The sequence below is a fragment of the Heterodontus francisci genome, chromosome 26 (genome assembly GCF_036365525.1).
Source record: "Heterodontus francisci isolate sHetFra1 chromosome 26, sHetFra1.hap1, whole genome shotgun sequence".
Lineage (NCBI taxonomy): Eukaryota > Metazoa > Chordata > Chondrichthyes > Heterodontiformes > Heterodontidae > Heterodontus > Heterodontus francisci.
In genome coordinates this window covers 20,812,024-20,834,867 of record NC_090396.1, presented here as the reverse complement: position 1 = coordinate 20,834,867, position 22,844 = coordinate 20,812,024, and the positions used below count along the sequence as shown (strand labels likewise).

The window sequence follows — 22,844 nt, the reverse complement described above, 5'->3', positions numbered from 1 at the left end:
GAGCTGGTCCAAGCGGTGAAGAACGGCGATATGCCAGCTGCACAGAAGTTACTGATCAAGATCAAGGCTTCAAAAAGCAGTAAGTAACCTGATCCCTTCTCTCTTTTCAAGGCCAGCCGCAGTCTGCAAGGCTGTTCTTTGAAGGTTTTTTTTTGGGGGGGGGGGGGGGGGGGGGAATATGTTTTATATCTATTGCTGGCGATTTTGGAGAACGTGTTTGGTACCCCTGGTGCATTAGAAAAGTTGGAGTTTTGTAAATCAACTTTTACTTTGTAGGGTGTGGTCTTGGTTTTAATGTAGGGGTGCACAGCTAGTGATGGGATCCCGCGAAATTCGCCATACAATTCCGGGGCAGTCACTGGAGTGGAGACCCGGGTGAAATTGGACATGGGCGGGGGATACAAACCAAGCGGAATCGCATTTACTGACTGTTACCCGTCACGCTTAATACTCAATTCCATTGAATCAATGCGATTGATTATCGGGCGGGGTGTGTAACGGGCGGCAGGTCCAATCCTGTCCGGTTTGGGTCTCCGTTCATGTCCAATTTCACGCCCACGATCTCCCGCCCCCTTTTTTTTATTTCCAACTGCACCCAGTTCAAAGGGAGTACTGGGAAGCTGTCAATCCCTGTCTGACAGTCACTCCTGGGACCCCCTGGACAACCACAATGTTCTCAGAGACCCCTCTCCACCCCGCCCCGTTACCGGGGTTGGCACCCGGTAAAGCGGGCTTGCATCGCTGCACCACTTTGAGGGGGAGAGATTTTGCTTGTGCCTCTTTTTGTTAAATAAACCCGCTCGATGGCTTTAAGCTTCAAAAATTAGGTCTGAAAGTGTGGATGTTGTGCTCACTCCTCAAAGATAAGACCAATCCTCTGAAGGCACAGGATCAGCCCAGAAGCTTCAAAGCAATTAAGAGACTAGCGCCTAAGTGTTTCATTATCTTGGACGCATGACTGGAAGCTTATCTGGAGCTCGAGGCTAAAATAGACCATCTCATAGGTGTGGAGAGTTGATGGTTGCTGATGGGAGTGGTCAAAGATATTAAAGTCAAAACGATCCAGGATTAGAACATCAGCAAGAATTTGCATTTACATAGTGCCTGTTACATAACACGAATATCCTAAGGCTTCACAGAGGCATTATCAGGCAAAGTTTAACACTGAGCCACATAGAGAAATATTAGGTCACATGACCAAACGTTTAGTCAAAGAGCAAGGTTTTAAGGAGCGACTTCGAGGGGGAGAGGTTTGGGGAGGGAATTCCAGTGTTCAGGGCCTGAACAACGAAATGCTCGGCCACCGAATGATCGAGCGATGAAAATTGGGGATGCACAAGACTGCAGAATTAAATGAGTGCAGATATCTCGGAGGTTGTAGGACTGGAGGAGGTTACAGTGATAGGGGGAGGCGAGGCTAAGAAGGGATGTGAAAACAAGGATGAGAATTTTAAAATTGAGGTGATGCCAGACCAGGAGGGTAGAAAGGCCCATTTTTAGTTCAGTGCTGAATTGATTCTTATCACTGAAAACTCATCTCTTTTGATCTAGCTTTTAATCACTTCCTGACATTTCCTCCTGTAGCTGAGTCTGGATTTGTATCTTCCTGATTACAATTCAGTGGAATGCCTCAGAATGTTTTTCGACATTGAAGGCACTACATAAATGCAAGTTGTTTATAAAATTTCAGGAGCTGCCTCTCATGGTGTTAAATCCAGTTTCAGTCAAACAGCCTGGAGTTGCTTCCCAGAAGCTGGGCTCTTGAACTCCAAACTAGAAGGTCACTAATAGAAAAGTGACATTTATTTCACACTACAGCCAGTATGAATTTGGTTTTGGCTGTAGTTCGTTTTTATAAAGCCGTTTAAGAGATATTAAGTGACATTCAAGTACCACTTTTCAGCAAATCCTCTAAATGCAATAAGAAATAACTTGTTTCTTGTATAGCACCTTTCCTGATCCAAAGTGCTTTACAGCCAATGAAATAGAAATGCGCTCACTGCTGTAATGTAGGGAAGTCATTCAGTCCAGCTGTGATGGACCAGTTTATATTGGTGTAATCCAACCCCTGAGTATCTGGACAGCTTTCAACACATAAACAGCTGTAGCAATAACTCATAGTGGATATCCCACTGGAGACGTACCCTGATTTGGAGAGCGAAGGACCTGTAACTTGTGACAATTCCAGATGTCAAGATTATAATATTAAAGACTTCCTGGAATCCAAGCTTTTCACTTTTAGTACATCAGCCATGGATGGATCAGTCAGTCAGCACACTCACCTCTGAGTCAGTAGGTTATGGGTGCTAGCCCCATTCCAGAGATTTGACTACATAATTTCAGCTGACATTCCAGTGCAGTACTGAGGGAGCGCTGCACTGTCGGAGGTGCTGTCTTCGAATGAGATGTTAAACCCTCATTATTCCCTCATTACGGTACTGGGAGTGTCAGATTTTGTATGCTTGAGACTAGGATTTGAACCCAGGACCTTCTGCTAGTGCTATTAACTGAGCACACTTGCCTGTTTGGTAACTGACTCAGGTTCTACTCTAGACGACTCAGCCATACAAATCAGTCTTGCTGACGTCAAGTGAGTGAAAGTTTGACATATTTTCAGAAACTCTTAAGTTAATTTTGGGACAGATTCTGACCTTCCTGCGTCGGGACATATTGAGAATCAGGCAGACTGCCCCCACCACCGCGCCCCCCTCCCCCGCCCTCCAACCCTGCCACCAGCAGCGCTTCATACTGCCCCCCTCTCTCCCCCCCACCCCCCGCCTCACTGCCTGACTTTCCTTAATCCCTTGCACCCTGGTTACCCCATTCACAGGAACAGAAAAACCAACCCCCACTGTGTCCAGATGGCATAGTGGGTTGGACACTGGATCCCAATCCAGCACACTGATGGGATGAAGATATCAACCCAAAACATCTTGTCTGTTCTCTTTGGATTTTGCCTGGCCAACAGTGTGCTTCCAGCATATTCTGTTTTCACATTTCTCCCGCCTATCGTGTTTGTGCATTTTGCTGAGGTATCTCAGGCTGTAAGTCTTCAAAATGGGCCAGATCCCAGTATGGAAAGCGCAAAAGACATTAGGCACCTTGGGCAGCCAATGCCACAACCCCGCCCCACCCCCTGCCCTGCCACCCCCCCCACTTCTGCTTTCAACACACAAACAGCTGTATCAATAACACATAGTGGATATCCCACTGGAGACGCACCCTGAGTTGGAGAATGAAGGACCTGTAACTTGTGACAATTCCAGATGTCAAGATGTTGGCATTCGGGTATTAAAGACTACCTGGAGTCCAAGCTTTTCACTTTTAGTGCGTCAGCTGTGGCTGTCAGTCAGCACTTTCGCCTCTGAGTGAGTGCGAGCTCCATTCCAGAGACGTGAGCGCATAATCTAGGCTGATGTCCAGTGTAGTACTAAGGGAGTGCTGCACTGTTGGAGCTGTGTCTTTCAGATGAGAGATTAAACCAAGACCCTTCAGTGCCACCTCCCCCCACCCCCCCTCCCTCCACCCCCATCCCCTCTTCTGTGCCTCTTGCCCTTTCTGTTTTATAGAAACACTCTGCTGGCTGGGTGCTCCCTTGATGCAGGAACACCTTGCTGTGGGGTGGCATTAGCCTGACCAGGCGATCTGCAGCTTGCTGTTTCTGTTTGGCTGTCAACCTGAAATAACAGTAACCCACAGCTGCAGTTCCTGTGCCCCTCCTACTCCAGCTGTGGAACATGATCTCACCATCAACAACGCCATGGTTGATGCTGGCCCGAATGCCAAAAGTGCTTGATGTAAAGGAATTGATACAACAGGGAAAGTATCTGCGAGTGTGGTGGAGTGGATAGTCATTGAGTAATGAAGTGACAAGGGGAGATGTATGTTGTATCAGATTACCTTCTGCTCTCCATGCAGAGATTTTTAAACTGAAAATAATTTTGCTCCATATTTTTGTAGCTAAGGATTTTGGATGCTCCTGGTTAACTGACTGGGTGTATGCACAGCCAGTGCACTGTGTTCATTGATATCAATAGGGATGGTGTTAAGGGTGCATCAACTGACTTTGGCTATCCTGGGTTGTTTTCAAATCCCTCCAAAGGCTCGTCCCTCCCTATCTCTAACCTTCTCCATCCTCACTGGTTGGGGGATAAACTGTAGGAATGGATTGTCTGCCCATTAACTGACCAATTTTTTTCCACCTCCAGACTCAACTGCTCCAATGATTTCCAGGTTGGCCTCCCAGCTTTAACCCTAATTGAACTTGAGCTCATCCAAAACTTGGCTGTGCGCATCCTAAATTGCAGCAAGTCCCCTTCGCCAGTCACCCCTGTGCTCGCTGATTTGTATTGGCACCCGGTCCGTCAAACGCCTCGATTTTAAAATTCTGATCCTTGTGTTCAGATCCTTCCATGACCTTGCTCCTGCAACCCTCAGAGATCTGTAAACTCCTCCAATTCTAGCCTCTTGCACATTTCTGATTTACATTGTCCCACCATTGACGGCTGGGATTTCAGATGTCTTTAGGCCCTAAACTCTGGAATTCCCTCCCTAAACCTGTCAGCCTCTCTCTCCATGTAAGGTGCCCCCTTAAAACCAATCTCTTTGTTCAAGCTTTAAAAATCTGTCCTCTTATCACCCTATTTGGCTCAAAGCCAAAGTTTGTTTTACTGCATTAACGGTGCTTTATAAATGCAAATTGTTTTTGAAAGTGCATGGGTGTGGGCTATAGTTTGTACTTCCTGAAGCTTGCAGGGGAGGTGGAGTGACTTTAACTGGCGGAGAAAAATGTGTGTCTTTATATTCTTGTTGCTTTCCATTTGAAATACATTATTCTGTGTGGAATGTGAATTAAGAAATTCAGTTTCATAATTTTAGCAGCAGCACTTTGCGTCACAGACTGCCCCAGTATTTGGATAGTTATAACACGGCACTTTCTGCATCTAATTCTTTCCAACTGGCCAAGAGCGAAATATCTCCCGAGTTTCCATTCCAATCTCTGCTGTGTCTGACTAATTAGTGCTGAGAGTGCAAGCTGTTAATATGCAGACCACAGGAACCAAAAGCCTCTCGGACACTTCTGATCTGACAAACCTCATTACATCTTGTGGTTTTGAGCCCCTGCCTAGGACTGGGGTCAGGGTCGGGGGGCGGGGGTGACGGTGCAATGTGGCAGGGGGTGCCTTCTTTCTTATTTGGCCTCCTTGTCTCGAGAGACAATGGTAATCGCCTGGAGGTGGTCAGTGGTTTGTGAAGCAGCGCCTGGAGTGGCTCTAAAGGCCAATTCTAGAGTGACAGACTCTTCCACAGGTGCTGCAGATAAAATTGGTTGTCGGTCCTGTCCCATGATGTTCGTTTTGTTGAGGCTGATGATTAGGCCAAATTCTGTGCAGGCAGCCGCAATCCTGTCGATGAGACTCTGCAGACACTCTTCAGTGTGAGTTGTTAAAGCAGCATCGTCAGCAAAGAGGAGTTCCCTGATGAGGACTTTCCGTACTTTGGTCTTCACTCTTCGGGCAAGGTTGAACAACCTGCCACCTGATCTTGTGTGGAGGAAAATTCCTTCTTCTGAAGACTTGAACGCATGTGAGAGCAGCAGAGAGAAAAAGATCCCAAACAGCGTAGGTGCGAGAACACAGCCCTGTTTCACTCCACTCAGGATAGGAAAGGGGTCTGATGAGGCACCGCTATGCTGAATTGTGCCTTTCATATTGTCATGGAATGAGGTGATGATACTTAGTAGCTTTGGTAGGCATCCAATCTTTTCTAGTAGTCTGAAGAGACCACGACTGCTGACGAGGTCAAAGGCTTTGGTGAGATCAATGAAAGCAACATAGAGGGGCATCTGTTGTTCACGGCATGTCTCCTGTAGCTGGCGAAGGGAGAACAGCATGTCAATGGTGGATCTCTCTGCTCGAAAGCCACACTGTGCCTCAGGGTAGACACGCTCAGCCAGCTTCTGGAGCCTGTTTAAAGCGACTCGAGCAAAGACTTTCCCCACTATGCTGAGCAGGGAGATTCCACGGTAGTTGTTGCAGTCACCGCGATCACCCTTGTTCTTATAGAGGGTGATGATATTGGCATCGTGCATGTCCTGTGGTACTGCTCCCTCGTCCCAGCACAGGCAAAGCAGTTCATGCAGTGCTGAGAGTATAGCAGGCTTGGCACTCTTGATGATTTCAGGGGTAATGCTGTCCTTCCCAGGTGCTTAACCCTTGTATTATCCTCCACTCTCCATTCAGGCTTCCGATTCATTTTGCTCTATCATTTCTAGCAACTTTTTCTCTCCTGTTGATGGTGCTGCTTCTCACGGAGATGAAGTTCCATGGGCACCTAATGCCTTTCTGTCACCTCAGCAGTGTATGTGTGAGCCTAGACTGTGAGTAGGGACCTTATCATGTCCTGTCTCAGTGTACACTGACAAACATGCAGGCAGACACACATACACCCATGTGTGTTCGTACACACACATACAACACATGCGTGTACATTTTTTAAAATGGAAAGAGCCTGGGAAATGTTGGGATTCAGAGGCTCCCAGATATCCTTGTATGCACAGGTTAGCTGCAGCAAGCAATTCGGAGAGCAAATGGTATGTTAGCCTTTATTACAAAGGGTTTGGAGTATAAGCGTAAAGAAGTCTTACGCAGTTGTAAGGGTCTTGGTGAGATCATACCTGGAGTACTGTATACAGTTTTGGTCTCCTTACCGAATGAAGGATGTACTTACCTTAGAGGGAGTGCAATGAAGGCTCGCTGGACCAATTCCTGGGATGAGAGGGATGAGGGGATTGTCCTATGAGGAGAGATTGAGTAGACGAGAGGTGATCTAATTGAAACATAAAATTCTTTAGGGCTTGAGGAGGCAGATGCTGGGAGGATGTTTCCCTGGCTGGGAGGATGTTTCCCTGGCTGGGAAGTCTGGAACTAGAAGTCACAAACTCAGAATAAGGGGTCGACCATTTAAGACTGAAACGAGGAGAAATTTCTTCACTCAAAGGGTTGTGAATCTTTTGAATTCTCTACTGTAGAGAGCTGTGAATGCTCAGTTGTTTGAGTATATTCAAGGCTGATCCATAGATTTTCAGATACTAAGGGGATCAAGGGATATGAGGATAGTTTGGGAAGATGTAGCTGAGGTAGAAAATCAGACATGATCTTAATGAACGAGAGAGCAAGTTTGAAGCGCTGAATAGCCTACCCTTACTCCTATTATGTTATGTACACTTGTGTGTGCACTCACACACGTGCACGTATACGCATGTGCACACACTTTCCAGCATGGATTACAGGACAATAATGAAGAACAAGGATCCTGTCTGATTGTTCCCCCACTGCTTGGGCTGCCAAGGCCAATTGTCACCACACTGCTTGAGAAAAGGGAGCTCTGTACAGTCTGAGATTTGAACCCGAAATGTTTTGTTCTGTGGAGCTCAACTTACACAAAGCCTTTACCAAATGAGCCCTCTCGAGTGGTGAACTCCTTGTGCTAAAGGGAGAATTTGTTTCCACCTGCAAAAGACAGGGCTTACACAGTGTGCCCTTGATAGTGAGAAAAGTAGGAGGAGGAAGCTCTTGAGCTGTCACAAGACAATAGTCCTTCAGGATGTCTCTGTAGTCTGGGTAGATGCTGAATATCCTGGGGCTTGGCTTGGCCCTGGTGTATTACTGTACTTAGGATTGTACCTATCGGACCTTGTGATAATGAAACGAGAAAGGAGTGCGCAGTGTCGGGAGGGGAGGATATGAATTGCCAGGCCCAGCTATCATGCTATATGATACCTCCAGAAGGAAGAGTGGGCAACTAATCCTGCCCTATCCTCCCACAACCCCCCACCCCCAACCCCCTGCCCCACTTCCACCCACTACCCCTTCTAAGTAACTCTTGTATGGCTCCTACTAGCAGGTCACGCAGCCAGACTGAGTGTTTATTGCCTATCTGTTCCCTTGTTTGGGATGGCGACTGGCATGACAATCACAGAGGAAGGGAGTCACACACAAGTTCAAATAATACAGGAGTTGTTATTGCAGGACTCGTTGAATAACCGCTTAGGCCACACGCTCTTAACTCACCTGGCTCGAGCTCTGCTGAAGGTCACTAATTATCCCGAAGACTAATTGTTCACATCTGTTGGCAGGGTGATGGATTCTTGGCATCTCAATGTCTGCATGGGTGTAAATCCTGTGAGAGTCCTGGGCAGAGGTTGTTGGAAGAGCGTGTCTCTTGGAGAGAGCTTCCTGTGCATTCAGGGCTTGAATGAGCAGATTGCCCTGGCAAAGGTCGAATGAAATCGAAGGACCCCTGTGTTGTGGTGATCTGTATTGCACTGCCTGCCTGAAAGGGCAGTGGAAGCAGCTTCAATAGTAACTTGCAAAGGGCATTGAAGAGGAGAAAATCTACAGGGCTACAGGGAAAGAGCAGGAAAGTGGGACTAATTGGATAGCTCTGTCAAAGAGCTGGTACAGGTATGATGGGCTGAATGGTGGGCTGTACTGTATGATTCTACGAGATTCCAGTTTATATAAACCAGTTTAATGTAGGTCTCCTCTGAGGTATTCAATTAAAAAAAAAAATGGATTAATTGTTCGATTCCCAATCCAGTTTTAATAATGTGTATCTTTTCTTCACTTGTCAAAGTGAGGGTTGTCTGTGGTAGGAACAGAACTCTTTCCACCAATGTCAACACGTGATCTCAATTATCAACATTCTTGGCATGGCAGCTCCTGTTTGCTGACCTTTTGTTGAAAGCAGGGGAATAGAGACTGAAGGGATTTTAGATTTGCTTTTCCATCCCATGATGTCACTGGGCGTTTCTTTGGAAAACGCGATGAGTCCCAGAGTATCCGAGGTCCTTCTCACATGGCCTGGCCACCTTTCCAATTCTGTTGGATTTGCTTGGCCCCTTTTTAAAGGGAAATCATTACAACTCTTGAGACGAGATGGAAAGAGTCACTCATTGTGCTGTCAGGTGTATGTGGTGCAGAACTGTTTTGATGTCCACTTCTAAAATGTTATGAGTAGAACTTCCTCCCCTTCTGATTCCCTCCCCGCTGCCCATTCCTCAGCACATTAATTTCTTAGGACTATGTGAGCACCGGCTGTCATCTGATAAAAATGTCTAAACAGCCATTCTGTGTTGCATGTTTGAGTCTCTCCAGGGAACGTTGGCGGGCTTTTCGAGCACAGCTAGGGAAGCCAAACCCATTTGCTATTCTCGCCCGCTACCCCCACACAGTGCACTGTGGTGGGGGCAACTGGAGAGCGACAAGGAATGGGAGCACTGTCTGGTTTCCCCCCCACCTCCCCAAACAAAGGGCGATGAGGTTAATACCGGCGCACCTACCCCTGTCCCAGCTGAGAGCAGCTGCTCCCTTCTTGGTCCATCACGGCTCAGTTACTCACTGGATAAAGTTGCTCAGCCATCAAGGATGACCCTGTCATTGCGGTTACAGCAAAGCATAAAACCTGTGTTAAATTCTCACACTACATCTGTTTGAACTGTGAAAAAACAATTGTGGATTTTGTCCTTGCAAGCTTGTGTTGTGTCTGGAGTGAACATTTTGAACTCTGTATGCGAGGGTGACTTGCTGGTGGGGACAGATCTGTCTCAGGTGATGGCAGTAATTTGAGGGGTGAATTAAGGCCAACACACAGCAAGTGTATTGACAGAACGTTGAAGTGTTTTGGCCTAAGAGTGAATTTACATAAAATAATCCGGGTGCCAACATCAAATCGTCATGTATTGAACAACTTGGAGGATTGATTCCGCTGTAAAGTTTACAAAGCCCGATTGTTGGGGATAGGAGGGGGTTCCTAAAGATGACCGAAAGGAATCTCCAACCATAATGTGGAGCATATTTCTTTTTTAAAAATTGCATAATTTTCCCACCTGCCCCCTCAACCCCAGCTCTCCCGAAGGCATTGACGGTCTCTGGACTACGGCTTAATAAATAGTGGCAGTCCACCAAAATCCATTTGAAGTGGCCATTCATTATTGTCAGCCTAAGTAGTGTGTGTCAGCAGGATATTTGACCTTCGGGGGCATCACAGCTGAGCCCAGTCCTGTCCCCTGTTCACAAAGATGCTTTTTCCAGCTGCGATCACTGGGCAGCAATCAGCAGTGATTACTCCCCCTCAGCAAAACCACCGATACTCCAAATGCCATTTGACCAAGATCAAACTAGTCTGCCCAGATCGGGGATTGAATCTGAGCCTCTTCTGGTCTGTTACTCAGTACTGTACTTGAATGGATCAGAAACCTAGATTCACAGATTGGAATTGGAAAGTGAGCATGAGATATTCTGAGACAGAAAGTCGTGGGTTCAAGTCCCAGTCCAGAGGCTCGAGCACAATATCTCGGCTGGCGTTCCGGTGCTACAATGCCAGAGGTGCTGTTGTTTGACTGTGACATCAAACCAAGGCCCCATCTGCCGCCCTCAAGTGGCTGTAAAAGACCCCACAGCGCTATTTCATAAGAAGTGCAGAGCAGTTCTTCCCGATGTACTGGCCAATATTTATCCCTGAACCAACATCACTTTTTTTAAAAAAAAGAGCAGATTATCTGTTCAATGTCACATTGCTGTTTGTGGGAGCTTGCTGTGCGCAAATGGGCTGCTGTGTTTCTTGAACTACAAAAATGTCTGCACTTCAAAAGAATTTCATTGGCTGTGAAATGCTTTGGAATGTCGTGAAAGGTGCGAAATGCAAACCCGAGGATTATATTGTGCCTCAGTTCACCTCTGGAGACGTGTGAGGGAGGAGAACATAGCAACAGCAGTAGGCGATTCCACCATTCAGTTAGATCACATCTGATCTGTACTTCAACTCCATTAACCCGCCTTTGATCCATTTCCCTGAAGCTCTACATTTCCCATGTTTATGCTAGTGGGTTTCTGGTGGCACTGAATCCTGCCAATGTTTAAGCAGGTGTCGGTAGCTGATGAGCTGTTGAGTGCGATGTTTGCTGACTGAGTCTCGAGAGTCGATTCATTAGAGACACACTTGCCGTAGTCCCTGGCATGCGCTAATTGTCAATGTAATGTTTCTCATGACTTGTTAATAAGCAGGTTTGCCTAGTGTACATTATCTTGCAAATGAGACAGGGTGGCATGGAGCTGACGCAGGTTGAAGAATTCAACCTAAACCCTCACCTTTTAAAATGTGGGTTCAGGCGGTGTGCCATACAGAGCAGAAGGGCCGAGGTTTGACTCCAAGTCAGCACGAAGCTGAGTTAGGGGAGGGGGACATCAGCCAGGGTTCCAAAGACACATCCCCTCTTTTATAAGGACAAGACATGGCTCCTCATTCTGCTGTCGAAAAGCCCACTGCCACTGTTTAGTCTCAAGCACAGTGTGTGCCTGTTTGAAGGGAGGTGTCAGAGAGTTGTTGGGGGGGTGGGTGCTCTTGGTACCAAACCCCATGGAGACCCAATGCCTGAAGGGAGAAGAAAGGAAACTTGGCATAAACGGTTTCCAGTGGACGGAGGGTCAGTAACCAGAGGACACGGATTTGAGATAATTGGCAAATGAATCAGAGGGGAGATGAGAAGTTTTTAATTACATAGCAAGTAATGATCAGCTGAAATACACAAAGTGTGGTAGAAGCAGATTCAATAGTAACTTTCAGAAGGGAATTGGATAAATACTTGAAAAGAGAAGTTTGGAGGGCTATGGGGAAAGAGCTGGGGAATTGGGATTTACTGGATAGCCCTTTCAAAGAGCCGCATAGGCATGATGGGCCTTTCGGCCACTTTCTGTGCTGTAAGGTACTTTAATTCTTTGAAATCGAGGAGAGAAAGGAAGAAAATTTGCAACAAAAAAAACTCCTTTGAAATGGTCATTTTCCTCAGACGGCACAACATTCAAACAAAAACTGGTGCTCTTAACCGGACAGACACACTGTGTGCCACCGATCAGAGATTCCAGCCCATTTGCCACAAGAATCTGAGTGTTGAATTCTTCTGTGGAGTGGCAATATCCAGCAGCTCATTGAACATCTCTCACTGCACAAACCTGTCCAGCTTTCGTTTTGATTTGTGTTTAATGGAGTGTTACTACAAGCCGACTGACAGGTTGCAACACGCCGAGCCAATGTTTGGTATTTGTTCTTGCTCAGCTTGCTCATGCTGATTGCACAAAAAGCTAAGACAAGGAGGCTGCGTCAGGAAACCACCCCAGGAAAACTAGCTGGGTGGGGGTGGTAGGGAGTTATTGCACAGCAAGACATTGCTAATTGTTTCTCCCTGATCAGAGCAAAGAATGCAGTAAATTGTTATTTCTTGAAAGGCTCCACTTCGAGTAAGGATCTGCTTCAGTCCAGTGTTAAAGTTGAAAGTGAACAATTGAGCATTAGAAGCCAATGAAAGAAGCCATAGCAAGGGCAAATGGGATTTAGATGCAAATTATCGAATGTGAAAGCAAGGCACTGATCTGAAATAAACACAAAAAATGCTGGAAATACTCAGCAGGTCTGACAGCATCAGTGGAGAGAGAAACAGCATTAATGTTCCAGGTCAGTGACCTTTCATCATCAGTGATCTGAAAGATGTGTTCAGGATTAGCTGTGACTTTGATAATGTAACTGCTTGGTGAGTCATTGAGTAGAATAGGTGAGTTCATTTGGTGTCCTGGGCCAATATTTAGCCCTGAACCAACATTACTAAGAAACAGATTGTGTGGTTATTTATCTTGCTACTGTTTGTGGGAACTTACTTTGTGCGAATTGGTTGTTACGTTTCTTACATTACAACAGTGCTTATACTTCAAAATTACTTCATTAACTGTGAAGTAATTTGGAACATCCTAAGTTCATGAAAAGTGCAATTTAAATGCAAGTCTTTAGAGACATGGAATGCCCGACCAGAAACAACAGAGGAAGCAGAATCCATAATCTTCTTTTAAAATGGAAGTAGATAAACATTGGAAAAAGTAATAATTTAAAAGGAGAAGTGCTGGGGAATGAGGCTCCGACAGTCATTTCAGGCATGATAGATTGAATGTTGAATGTTTTATTCCCTGGAATTTATACAGTTAAAGGGTGATGTGATCGAAGTTTTCAAGATATTAAGGGGAACAAATAATGTGGAAGAGAGAAACTATTTCCGCTAGTTGGAGAGTCTAGGACTGGGGGGCTTAACCTAAAAATTAGAGCCAGACCTTTCAGGAGTGAAATTAGGAAACTCTTCTATACGCACAGGATGGTAGAAGTTTGGAACTCTCTTCCACAAACAGCAATTGATGCTCGATTAATTGTTAATTTTAAGTCAGATGTTTGTTATCCAAAGGGATATTGGCAATGGGCAAGTTAAAGCCTGGCTCGGGTGTAAAATTAAAACCTACCCCGGATCCGACCTGAGCCCTTTAATTTTTTTTCGCGCCCCACCCGACGTGACACGGATCTCCTTCATCTGTTCCGGAAGCAGGCTATTCCTGCAGCTGGTGTTGTGGGGAATCAGGGGTAAGCCTGATCCCGGAAGCTGTGTCTAGCCTGACAAATGCTGGACTCGGAATTTCGACCGATACAACCTGAACCCAACTAGACCCGACTACATATGTGGGGTTCGGGTTGGGTAGCCAGGCTTTAGGGCGAGTATCTGTAGTTAATTCATAGATCAGCCATAATCTCATTGAATGGTGGAACAGGCTCGTGTGGCTAAATTTCCCACTCATTTTCCTATGGCACCTTCGGTGTTGTAAGATTCTATGAGGAAGTTGGACATGGCTGCAGTTGGTTAGGCCACATTTGGGTACTTTGTGCAATTTTGGACACTTTTAGAGAAAGAATATTGTATCCATAAGAAGGATTGGAAAGGATTCACTGGGAGGATACCAAGGATGACAGGGTAAGGTTTTGAAAGACTTGGAAAAATTGTGGTCTAGATTTGCTGCAAGAGGGAGATGAGAAATGATCCTTAAAAAAACAATGGAGAAGATTTGAGGGATAAATAGTGGCAAAATTATTTCTGTCGACTGATGAAGAACATGAAGATATACGTTTACAATTAGTACTAGAAGCATTAAGGGGAAGTTTAGAAAAAATAATTGCATAGGCGTTATGAGAGTGGCTATTGAAGCTGAATCGAGCACAGCATTTATGAGGGAGTTGGATAAATGCTAGAAAAGGAAAAATATTGAAAGGTGTGAGGAAGAGAGTAAGGGAATTGCTTTAGAGTAGAGAGCTCCAGTGGGGGAGTCAGCACTGGGACAGACTGGGCCAAGCAATTGTCTTCTACACTAAAAATTCCTATGATTCCGCCAGAGTTTTTAACAGGAATTTTTTTGAGGATACAGTTTGCTCCTTGGGGAAAGTTAAGGAAAAATGTTTTGTGTAAAACTGCCATTGTAAAACTCCTCAATTTACAAAGAATTTTTCTTGACTTCATGTGCAAAGTCCCAGGCTATCTCATTGCTTTTGACCATGTTTGAAAACAAAGCTGCCTGCAGGATGATTGGGAGTGTAAATGCTTTCACATCACTGAGTGTACATGGACAGGTAAGTGTAGATCCAAATACGGGCAGCTCTCCAGAAAACATTTCAATGGGTCCAAAGATCCCAGACAATCCTTGGGGGATTTTCTTTTAAGCAGATGCTGAGTCTCTGTGTGCTTCCAATCGGAGAAATAGAAATCCCTTTGGAATGACTCAGTTAGTCATAAGCCCAGCTTTCCCTTTCAAGAGTGGGCAGTCAGGTCTCAGGAGCAGTTCAGTCGACATGTCAGTCAGCTTTCTGAGACATTGGTGTCCTTATCATGGGAGGTGAGAGTGGGGAGCGGTAATAGATATCTCAAAGGCTCAAGAAAAAAACAAAAGAACTTGCATTTGTAGTTAAGCTGTCAGCCTCTGATTTAAAAACAGAACTTTGAGTGATCTGATCTCATTTGGCTGTATCCTGTTCAGCCTCCTGGGTGTGACTGGGTTGGAGTAATAATCCATTTATAAGGAGGGACTGGTTTCAATAACTTATAATGCAGCTGTTGGTGTTGCTAATTTGGGCGGATTGGCCCATGGAGTGGATTTAGATGCCAGTAGCAATAGTGGAACAACTAAATGTGTGATGTGACTTCACCCCTTCTAGCTGTGGACCCTACCTGATATCAGAGGTAAAGGCAACAATGAAAAATGGCCTTGAAGTTTGTCGACAGTGCTTTTGGCTCCAAACATGGTGAACAGAACCACCTCCTGGTGGTGTGTACACTGTGTAAGGGGGTGGTGTGAAGAAGGGCACCTCCTTCAAGATTATGCTGTCTTTCTCCAGGGTCACACTGACCAACAATCAGAGAAGGGATAGCCCGAAACCACTTCTGTGTGATCATATCCAGATATCAAGAAACGGCTGAAGGCACTGGATACTGCAAATGCTCTGGGCCCTGATGACATTCCAGCAATAATACTGAAGATTTGTGCTCCAGAACTAGTCGCGCCCCTAGCTAAGCTGTTCCAGTACAGCTACAACACTGGCATCTACCCGACAATGTGAAAAATTGTCTAGGTATGTCCTGTGCGCAGAAAGCAGGTCAAATCCAACCCGGCCCATTACCGCCCCATCAGTCTACGCCCGACCATCAGCAAAGTGATGGAAGGAGTTGTCGACAGTGCTATCAAGTGGCATTTTCTTCGTAATAACCTGTTCACTGACGCTCAGTTTGGGTTCCGCCAGGGCCACTCAGCTCCTGACCTCATTACAGCCTTGGTTCAAACATGGACAAAAGAGCTGAACTCAGGAGGTGAGGGGAGAGTGACTGCCCTTGACATCAAGGCAGCATTTGACCCAGTATGGCATCAAGGAGCCTTCGCAAAACTAGAGTCAGTGGGAATCAGGGGGAAAACTCCACTGGTTGGAGTCATACCTAGCGCAAAGGAAGATGGTTGTGATTGTTGGAGGTCAATCATCTCAGCTCCAGGACATCACTGCAGGAGTTCCTCAGGGTCGTGTCCTAGGCCCAACCATCTTCAGCTGCTTCATCAATGACCTTCCTTCAATCATAAGGTCAGAAGTGGGGATGTTTGCTGATGATTGCACAATGTTCACCATTCGTGACTCCTCAGACACTGAAGCAACCCATGTCCTTATGCAGCAAGACCTGGACAACTTCCAGGCTTGGGCTGATAATTGGCAAGTAACATTTGTGCCACACATTGCCAGGCAATGACAATTGTTATGACCAAGGCAGGAGAAATGCATTGTTAATTCAGTCCCACTTCTCCACAAGTCACAGCATATCAATGGATTTTTCCCACCTACTGAACAATGGCCAGACTCCATTTGTCCCCCAGAATAAAGCACACCAACCAGGTTTCTTTAAACAACAACAACATTCACTATTTATTAGGAAAAACATAATATTAAGTCTTAATCACTAATGAGATAAATCTATATATATTTCCCTGCTCCTCATGCACACATGCATACATTCAAAGAAACAGTTAACCAGGAGAAAAGGGTTTTGGTTTACAGCTGTTTCTTAGGAATAGAAGGAATAATATAATAAATCAGTTTCTCACATCCTGGTAGGAAATCCTTTGGTTGAGTGCGATGTCCCAGAGTCGAATAGTGGGATGCCGCTCGAAGTCTGTCCAAGCAAGGTTGATGAACAGTCAGTAGGCTTTCAAGGCAATTCGGCCACAGCAGGCGTCACATAGGTCTTTCAGCAGGGGTGCAGCGACAGGTCTGCTTGGGACTCACAGCAGCAGTACAGTAGTAGAAGCTTTCTTCAGGTTCCAGGATTTCCCAAAACACAGGAGACAACAGGAACCACACTGGATGCAGGAATTCTTCAGAGACAGGAGGCAATAGGAATCTGCCACCTTTCAAATACAGGGTTTCTTTTCACGAGATGCAAGTTTCCTTTACAGAGAGAGGTCTTTTTCTCTGGTCTCCAGGCAGGTCAAGTCTAAGTTTCAAAATTTCGAATGCCTGCTTTTTGTCCAACACACTGGTTTTTAAAAGGGTCCAAAAAAAAAAGTAAACCTTATTGAGCCGATCACATGACCAGACACAGTGTCTCCCCTGTCATTCAAAGTGTTGCTTTGAGGGGGTCAAAAATCCCTGGCTGGCTTCCTTGAAACTGCTCGCTTTTCCGATTCTTGTAAATAAAGTCACCAAATGGACTCTGACTGGTTGATGGGTGAAAGAGGAAATCAGAAAGGAAAAGTTCACATTGCATATTTGGAGCTACTAAACTGAATGTGTATATATCTGAGTCTTTCCTACTGGTTGTAATTGCAATATATTTAATTACAGCTAACTTTGTATAAAGGAACTTATGAAATGTATTCCACACAAGTAGTCCCTGAAATACTAGGGTTCAGTTTAATTCCATGAGAGAGAATCTAACCATCTCCCCTTGACTTTCAATGGCATTACCATCGCTGAATCCCCCACTATTAACATCCTGGGGGTCACCATTGACCAGAAACTGAACTGGACCAGCCACATAAATGCTGTAGCTACAACAGCATGTCAGAGGCTAGGAATTCTGCAGCGAGTAACTCGCCTCCTCCTGTCTCCCCAATGCCTGTCCACCATCTGCAAGGCACAAGTCAGGAGTGTGATGGAATACTCTCCACTTGCCTGGATGGGAGCAGCTTCAACAACACTCAAGAAGCTCAACACCATCCAGGACAAAGCAGCCCACTTGATTGGCACCCCATCTACAAACATTCACTCCCTCCACCACCGACACACAGTGGCAGCAGTGTGTACCATCTATAAGATACACTGCAGCAACGCACCAAGGCTCCTTAGACAGCACGTTCCAAACCCACGACCTCTACCAACTAGAAGGACAAGGGCAGCAAATGCATGGGAACACCACCACCTGCAAGTTCCCCTCCAAACTGCACACCATCCTAACTTGGAACTATATTGCCATTTCTTCACTGTCGCTGGGTCAAAATCCTGGAACTCCCTTCCTAACAGCACTGTGGGTGTGCCTACCCCACATGGACTGCAGCGGTTCTAGAAGGCAGCTCACCACCACCTTCTCAAGGGCAATTAGGAATGGGCAATAAATGCTGGCCTGGCCAGCGAGGCCCACATTCCATGAATGAATTAAAAAAAAAAAAGGACAATTTCACATTTTCCCACATTATACTCCATTTACCAGATTTTTGCCCACTCACTTAACCTATCTATGTTCGTTTGCAGCCTCCTTATGTCCTCTTCACAACTTACTTTCCGACCTATCTTTGTGTCATCAGCAAATTTAGCAACCATACCTCCAGTCCCTTCATCCAAGTCATTTATAAAAAGTTGAGGCCCCAGCACAAATCCCTGTGGCACACCACTCATTACTTCTTGTCTACCAGAAAATGACCCATTAATGCCTACTCTCTGTTTCCTGTTAGCTAACCAATTTTCTATCCATGCCAATATGTTACACCCTACACCATGAGCTTTTATTTCCTGCAATAGTCTTTGTGGCACCTTATCAAATGCCTTCTGGAAATCTAAGTACATTACATCCATCGGTCCCCCTTTATCCACAGCACACGTTACTTTTTCAAAGAACTCCAATGAATTGGTTAAACATGATTTCCCTTTCACAAAACCATGTTGACTCTGTCTGACTACCTTGAATTTTTCTAAGTGCCCTGCTATAACGTTTTTCATAATACTTCTAACATTTTTCTCTAAGATAGATGTTAAGCTAACTGGCCTGTGGTTTCCTGCGTTCTGTCTCCCTTCCTTTTTGAATAAAGTAGTTACATTCATTATTTTCCAGTCTAATGGCACCTACCCTGAATCTAGAGAATTTTGGAAAATTAAAACCAACACATTAATTATCTCACTAGCCACTTTTAAGACATTTGGATGAAGTCCAGCAGGACCCAAGGACTTGTCAGCCCGCAGCTCCAACAATTTGTTCAGTACCACTTCCCTGGTGATTGTAATTTTCTTGAGTTCTTCCCTCCCTTCCATTTCCTGATTTACAGCTATTTCTGGGATGTTACTTGTATCCTCTATAGTGAAGACCGATTCATACTATTTGTTCAATTCATCTGCCATTTCCTTATTTTCCATTATTAATGAGTCTTGAGTTAAAGAAACTCTCCCGTCACTGTGCATAAGGCACGAGCTTAGAGACGAACCTTCGAGACAATTTTGTAGGCGGCCTAAAGAACAATAAAATGCAAGCCAAGCTGTTTACTAAAGGAAATGAGCTGATGTGGAGGGAGGTCTGTGATGCCATGGAAATGGCAGCAAGACTTAGTTGCAATTTGCAAGGGAATTATTTTTCCAAGCTGGCAGGCAAGATCCACTGGATTTCAGCAGTATCCAGGTGGCGGCAGCCAAGTCCTCAGTGAGTCAGAAGTTCAGATGTTACTGTTGCCATGGTAGCCACAAACCATCTCAATGTCTCCATTTCTAGCCAAAGTGTTGTGCCTGTAGGAAAGTTGGTCATATCCAGATAGCATGCAGGCGTAGAGGAAACAGTAATGCTGCAGGTTGCTCTCGAGCATCATGTCATGGTCAAGCACCAGGTCAGAACAAGCGTCGGTTCACGGTCAAGCACCAGGCCAAGGTAGATCGAAAGCTAGTTTGGGAGCCTGAAAGTCCTCAAATGCACGCATGATATATATGGAAACAAAAGGTGATGATGATATCAAGCAGGGAAGTCAAGAGTTGTACTCAGTCTGAGAGTAACAAAAACCCATGGAAGCTGAGAGTAAGTGGGCTGAAGATATAATTCCAATGCCCACAGTAGAAAGAAAGTAGAAGATTCACAACTTACTTTTATCGTTGATACAGATGCAACAGTGTCTGTTATCTCAGAAGAGTACAAGAAATCCCTAAGACACATTCCCTATGCAAAACTGGTGTGAAACTGACTAGTTATTCCAATGTTAGTATCCCAGTGGTCGATCAGATTAGTGATAGGGTGGAATAAGATGATGCATCCTATTACTTGCATTGTTAATAGTAGAAGGAAATAAGTCTCCCTAATGAGAAGGAATTGGCTTAAGAAGATACAGTTAAACAGGGCTGAGTTATTTATGATGGAGATCAGTAAGAATACGTCTGCCATTGTGCTGTCTTAGCACTTTCTCAAAGTGGTTTTTGAGCAACGAGGATCAAATGAGAAAATTAGGCATCACAAGGTTGGTCAAGATAAAGGAACATATACAGCAGCCAGCATTTGTTAGGCTAAGCCAGTGCCTTATGCCCACTTAGAAGTGGTAAGTGAAGAATTAGGTAAATTAGAAAGAAAAGGGGCAATTAAGGTGAAGAGCAGTGAATGGGCTGTGCCCATTGTGGTAGTTAAAAAAAAAGAAGACAGGTCCTTTCAGATTTGTGGAGATTATAAGGTGATTGAAAATGATACCCACTGCCTACCAGTGATGATTTGTTTTCAATTTAGCCAATGGGAAGGTGTTCAGTAAGAAATATTTGTCAAATGCATATTTGCAATTACAACTAACTGACAATTGCAAGGAATTGCTTGCCATTCCAACACACTCCAAGTTGTACCAGTATGAAAGGTCGTCATTTGGGGTGTCTACTGCTCCCTCAGTGTTCCAGAGTGTCATGGATCAGGTACTGAGTGGGATGAGGGGAATATGCTGCTTCTTAGATGACTTTCTAATTAGCGGTAAGGCAGAGGAAGAACATTATAAGGTTGAACAAAGTCCTAGATTGACTTCAAGAGTATGGCATCAAAGCAACAAGCACAAGTGTTGCTTCATGGTGTCAAGTGTAACATGCCTGGGTCACCAAATAGATGGTGAAGGTGTCCACCCAATGCAAGAAAAAGTTGAAAGCAAAGAGACCAGAGAACAAAGAAGAATGTAGAACCTTCATAGAGGTTGTGTATTATTCGCAGTTCATTCCTGACTTAGCTAACACATTTGCGCCACTGTATGAACTGCCCAAAAATGGAATTACTTGGGAGTCATCGGTACATTTGAAGAAGTGAAGGAAGTACTGACTAGTGATGCTGTTTTGGCCCACTGTGATTCCAAGAAACAACTGGCTTTATCGTGTGATGCCTCACCACAGGGGTTAGGTGTGATGGTATCTCATATAATGAAAGATGGTGTGGAGAGGCCTGTAGCTTCACATACATTAACAAAGTAGAGCAACATTATCAAGTTGAGAAAGAGGTGTTAGCCATCATATATGGTGTTAGAAAGTTCCACAAGTACCTGTACGGTTGGAGATTCAGTTTAACTGACCACCAAGCCCTTACGATCACATTTGGTTCAAAGAAGGGGGCACCATCCCTAGTGGCAGCATGGCTTCAGAAATGGGCGTTGATTTTGATGGCTCGTCAGTACGATATTAAATATCTTAAGTTGGCAGATCCCGCTAATAAAGATGCCCTTTCAAGATTTCCTGTGAAGACTGATTCATTCTTGGCCAGTGAGTTACTTGTGAATTACTTTACATACGCAAATGACGTGGAAGTGTCGGCCAGAGAAGTTGGTGAAGAAACTCACAGGGATGTGGCGCTCAGTAGAATGATAAATTATGTCATGAATGGCTGGCCTAAAGAGTGTGGTGATGGGAAACTACAGGAGTATTGCACACACAGAAATGAACTGAGGCTGTCCCCTTTGGCCATTGAGTCATTATTCCGCCAAGATTTAGAGAGAGATTGTTAGAGGAACTATATCAAGAGCACACGGGGATAGTCAGTGTAAAAGCAGTAGCAAGAAGCAATTTTTGGTATCCAAAGGTAGATAGAGTTATTGAAGAGTTGGTGAAAAGTTGTGAAGTGTGTCTCGGAATGAAAAATGATCCACCCAAAGGTCTTTCATTCCATGGTCAAACATAAGAAAACCATGGGAACGAGTACGTGTCGATTTCTTTGAAATGGAAGGTAAAGAGTATTTTGTTTTGGTCGATAGCTATAGCAAGTGGACAAATGTTGAGTTTACACCCAATACCACAAGTGGCAAAACTGTTAAGGTTTTAAGAAGTAGGTTTGCAATTTATGGGTTGCCAGAGATGTTAGTGTCAGATAATGACCTGTTAACGTCCAAAGAGTACGGAAAATTTCTGAGAAAGAATGGAGTCAAACGCACTCTGATACCATCATATCACCCAGCATTGAATGGTGCTGCAGAAAGAAGTGTGCAGATTGTGAAGACGTCTTTGCAAATGTATTTATTAGGTGACAAGCTAGGCAGTGATTCCCATATTTCCCTTCGACACAGGCGAGACAATTTCCTAACCCTACAGTCTTCAACAGGTTGCTAACCTTTGAGTTAGCCTTTAAACATGCTCCAAGCACAAGGTTTAGTTTGCTTAAGCCTGATAGCAATAGCAAATTAAGATAAAAGCAAGACAAAGTGAAGATGAGTCATGATCTACCAGGCATGAAACAGGAAGAATTCAGTGCTGGTCAAATGGTCATGGTGAAAAACCACCAAGGTGGTAAGGAGAAGTATGTGTTTGGAGTTGTTGTGAAGAGACTAGGTGTTTTCATGTATCTAGTGAAGATTGGAGAGAGACTGCCATATAGATTATTTGCTTGAACAGGGGAATCTGATGAAAGGACAGCACGATAACTCTCCTATAGTCTAAATTCCTCCTACAGGCCCAAGCGGAAGTCAGGAAGAAAGGGAAAGTCACAAAGAAACTGAAAGTTTGCCGGTATCACATAATCCCCCGTTAGAGCGAAGTGAACAAGGGGCTTTGAATAAGACTAATAAGTCAATGTCACAGTCCCAACCATTAAGTTGAGTTAGTAGTCAAAGTTCAGGTTTGACAGTCAGAAATGTTGAGAGAGCAGAGTCAAGCTCATGGAAATGGAAGAAGATACCCAGACAGAAAGAGAAAGAAGCCAGATAGATTAATTGAGAGTATGTCGGAAGGAAGAAGCAAGCAGTTAACGAGGAATT

The 22,844-nt window shown here is 44.8% G+C and overlaps 1 protein-coding gene across 3 annotated transcripts in view; it reads left to right on the top strand.

The window, feature by feature from the left end:
- Positions 1-6: 6 nt before the first annotated feature.
- Positions 7-22,844, top strand: part of LOC137384217 (caskin-2-like) — a 276,988-nt gene continuing 254,150 nt past the window's right edge. For all 3 annotated transcript variants that reach the window (XM_068057900.1, XM_068057898.1, XM_068057896.1), the window contains exon 1: positions 7-79. In XM_068057900.1, the coding sequence (XP_067914001.1) occupies positions 31-79 (49 nt within the window). In that variant the 5' untranslated portion in view covers positions 7-30. The remainder of the gene's footprint in view (positions 80-22,844) is intronic.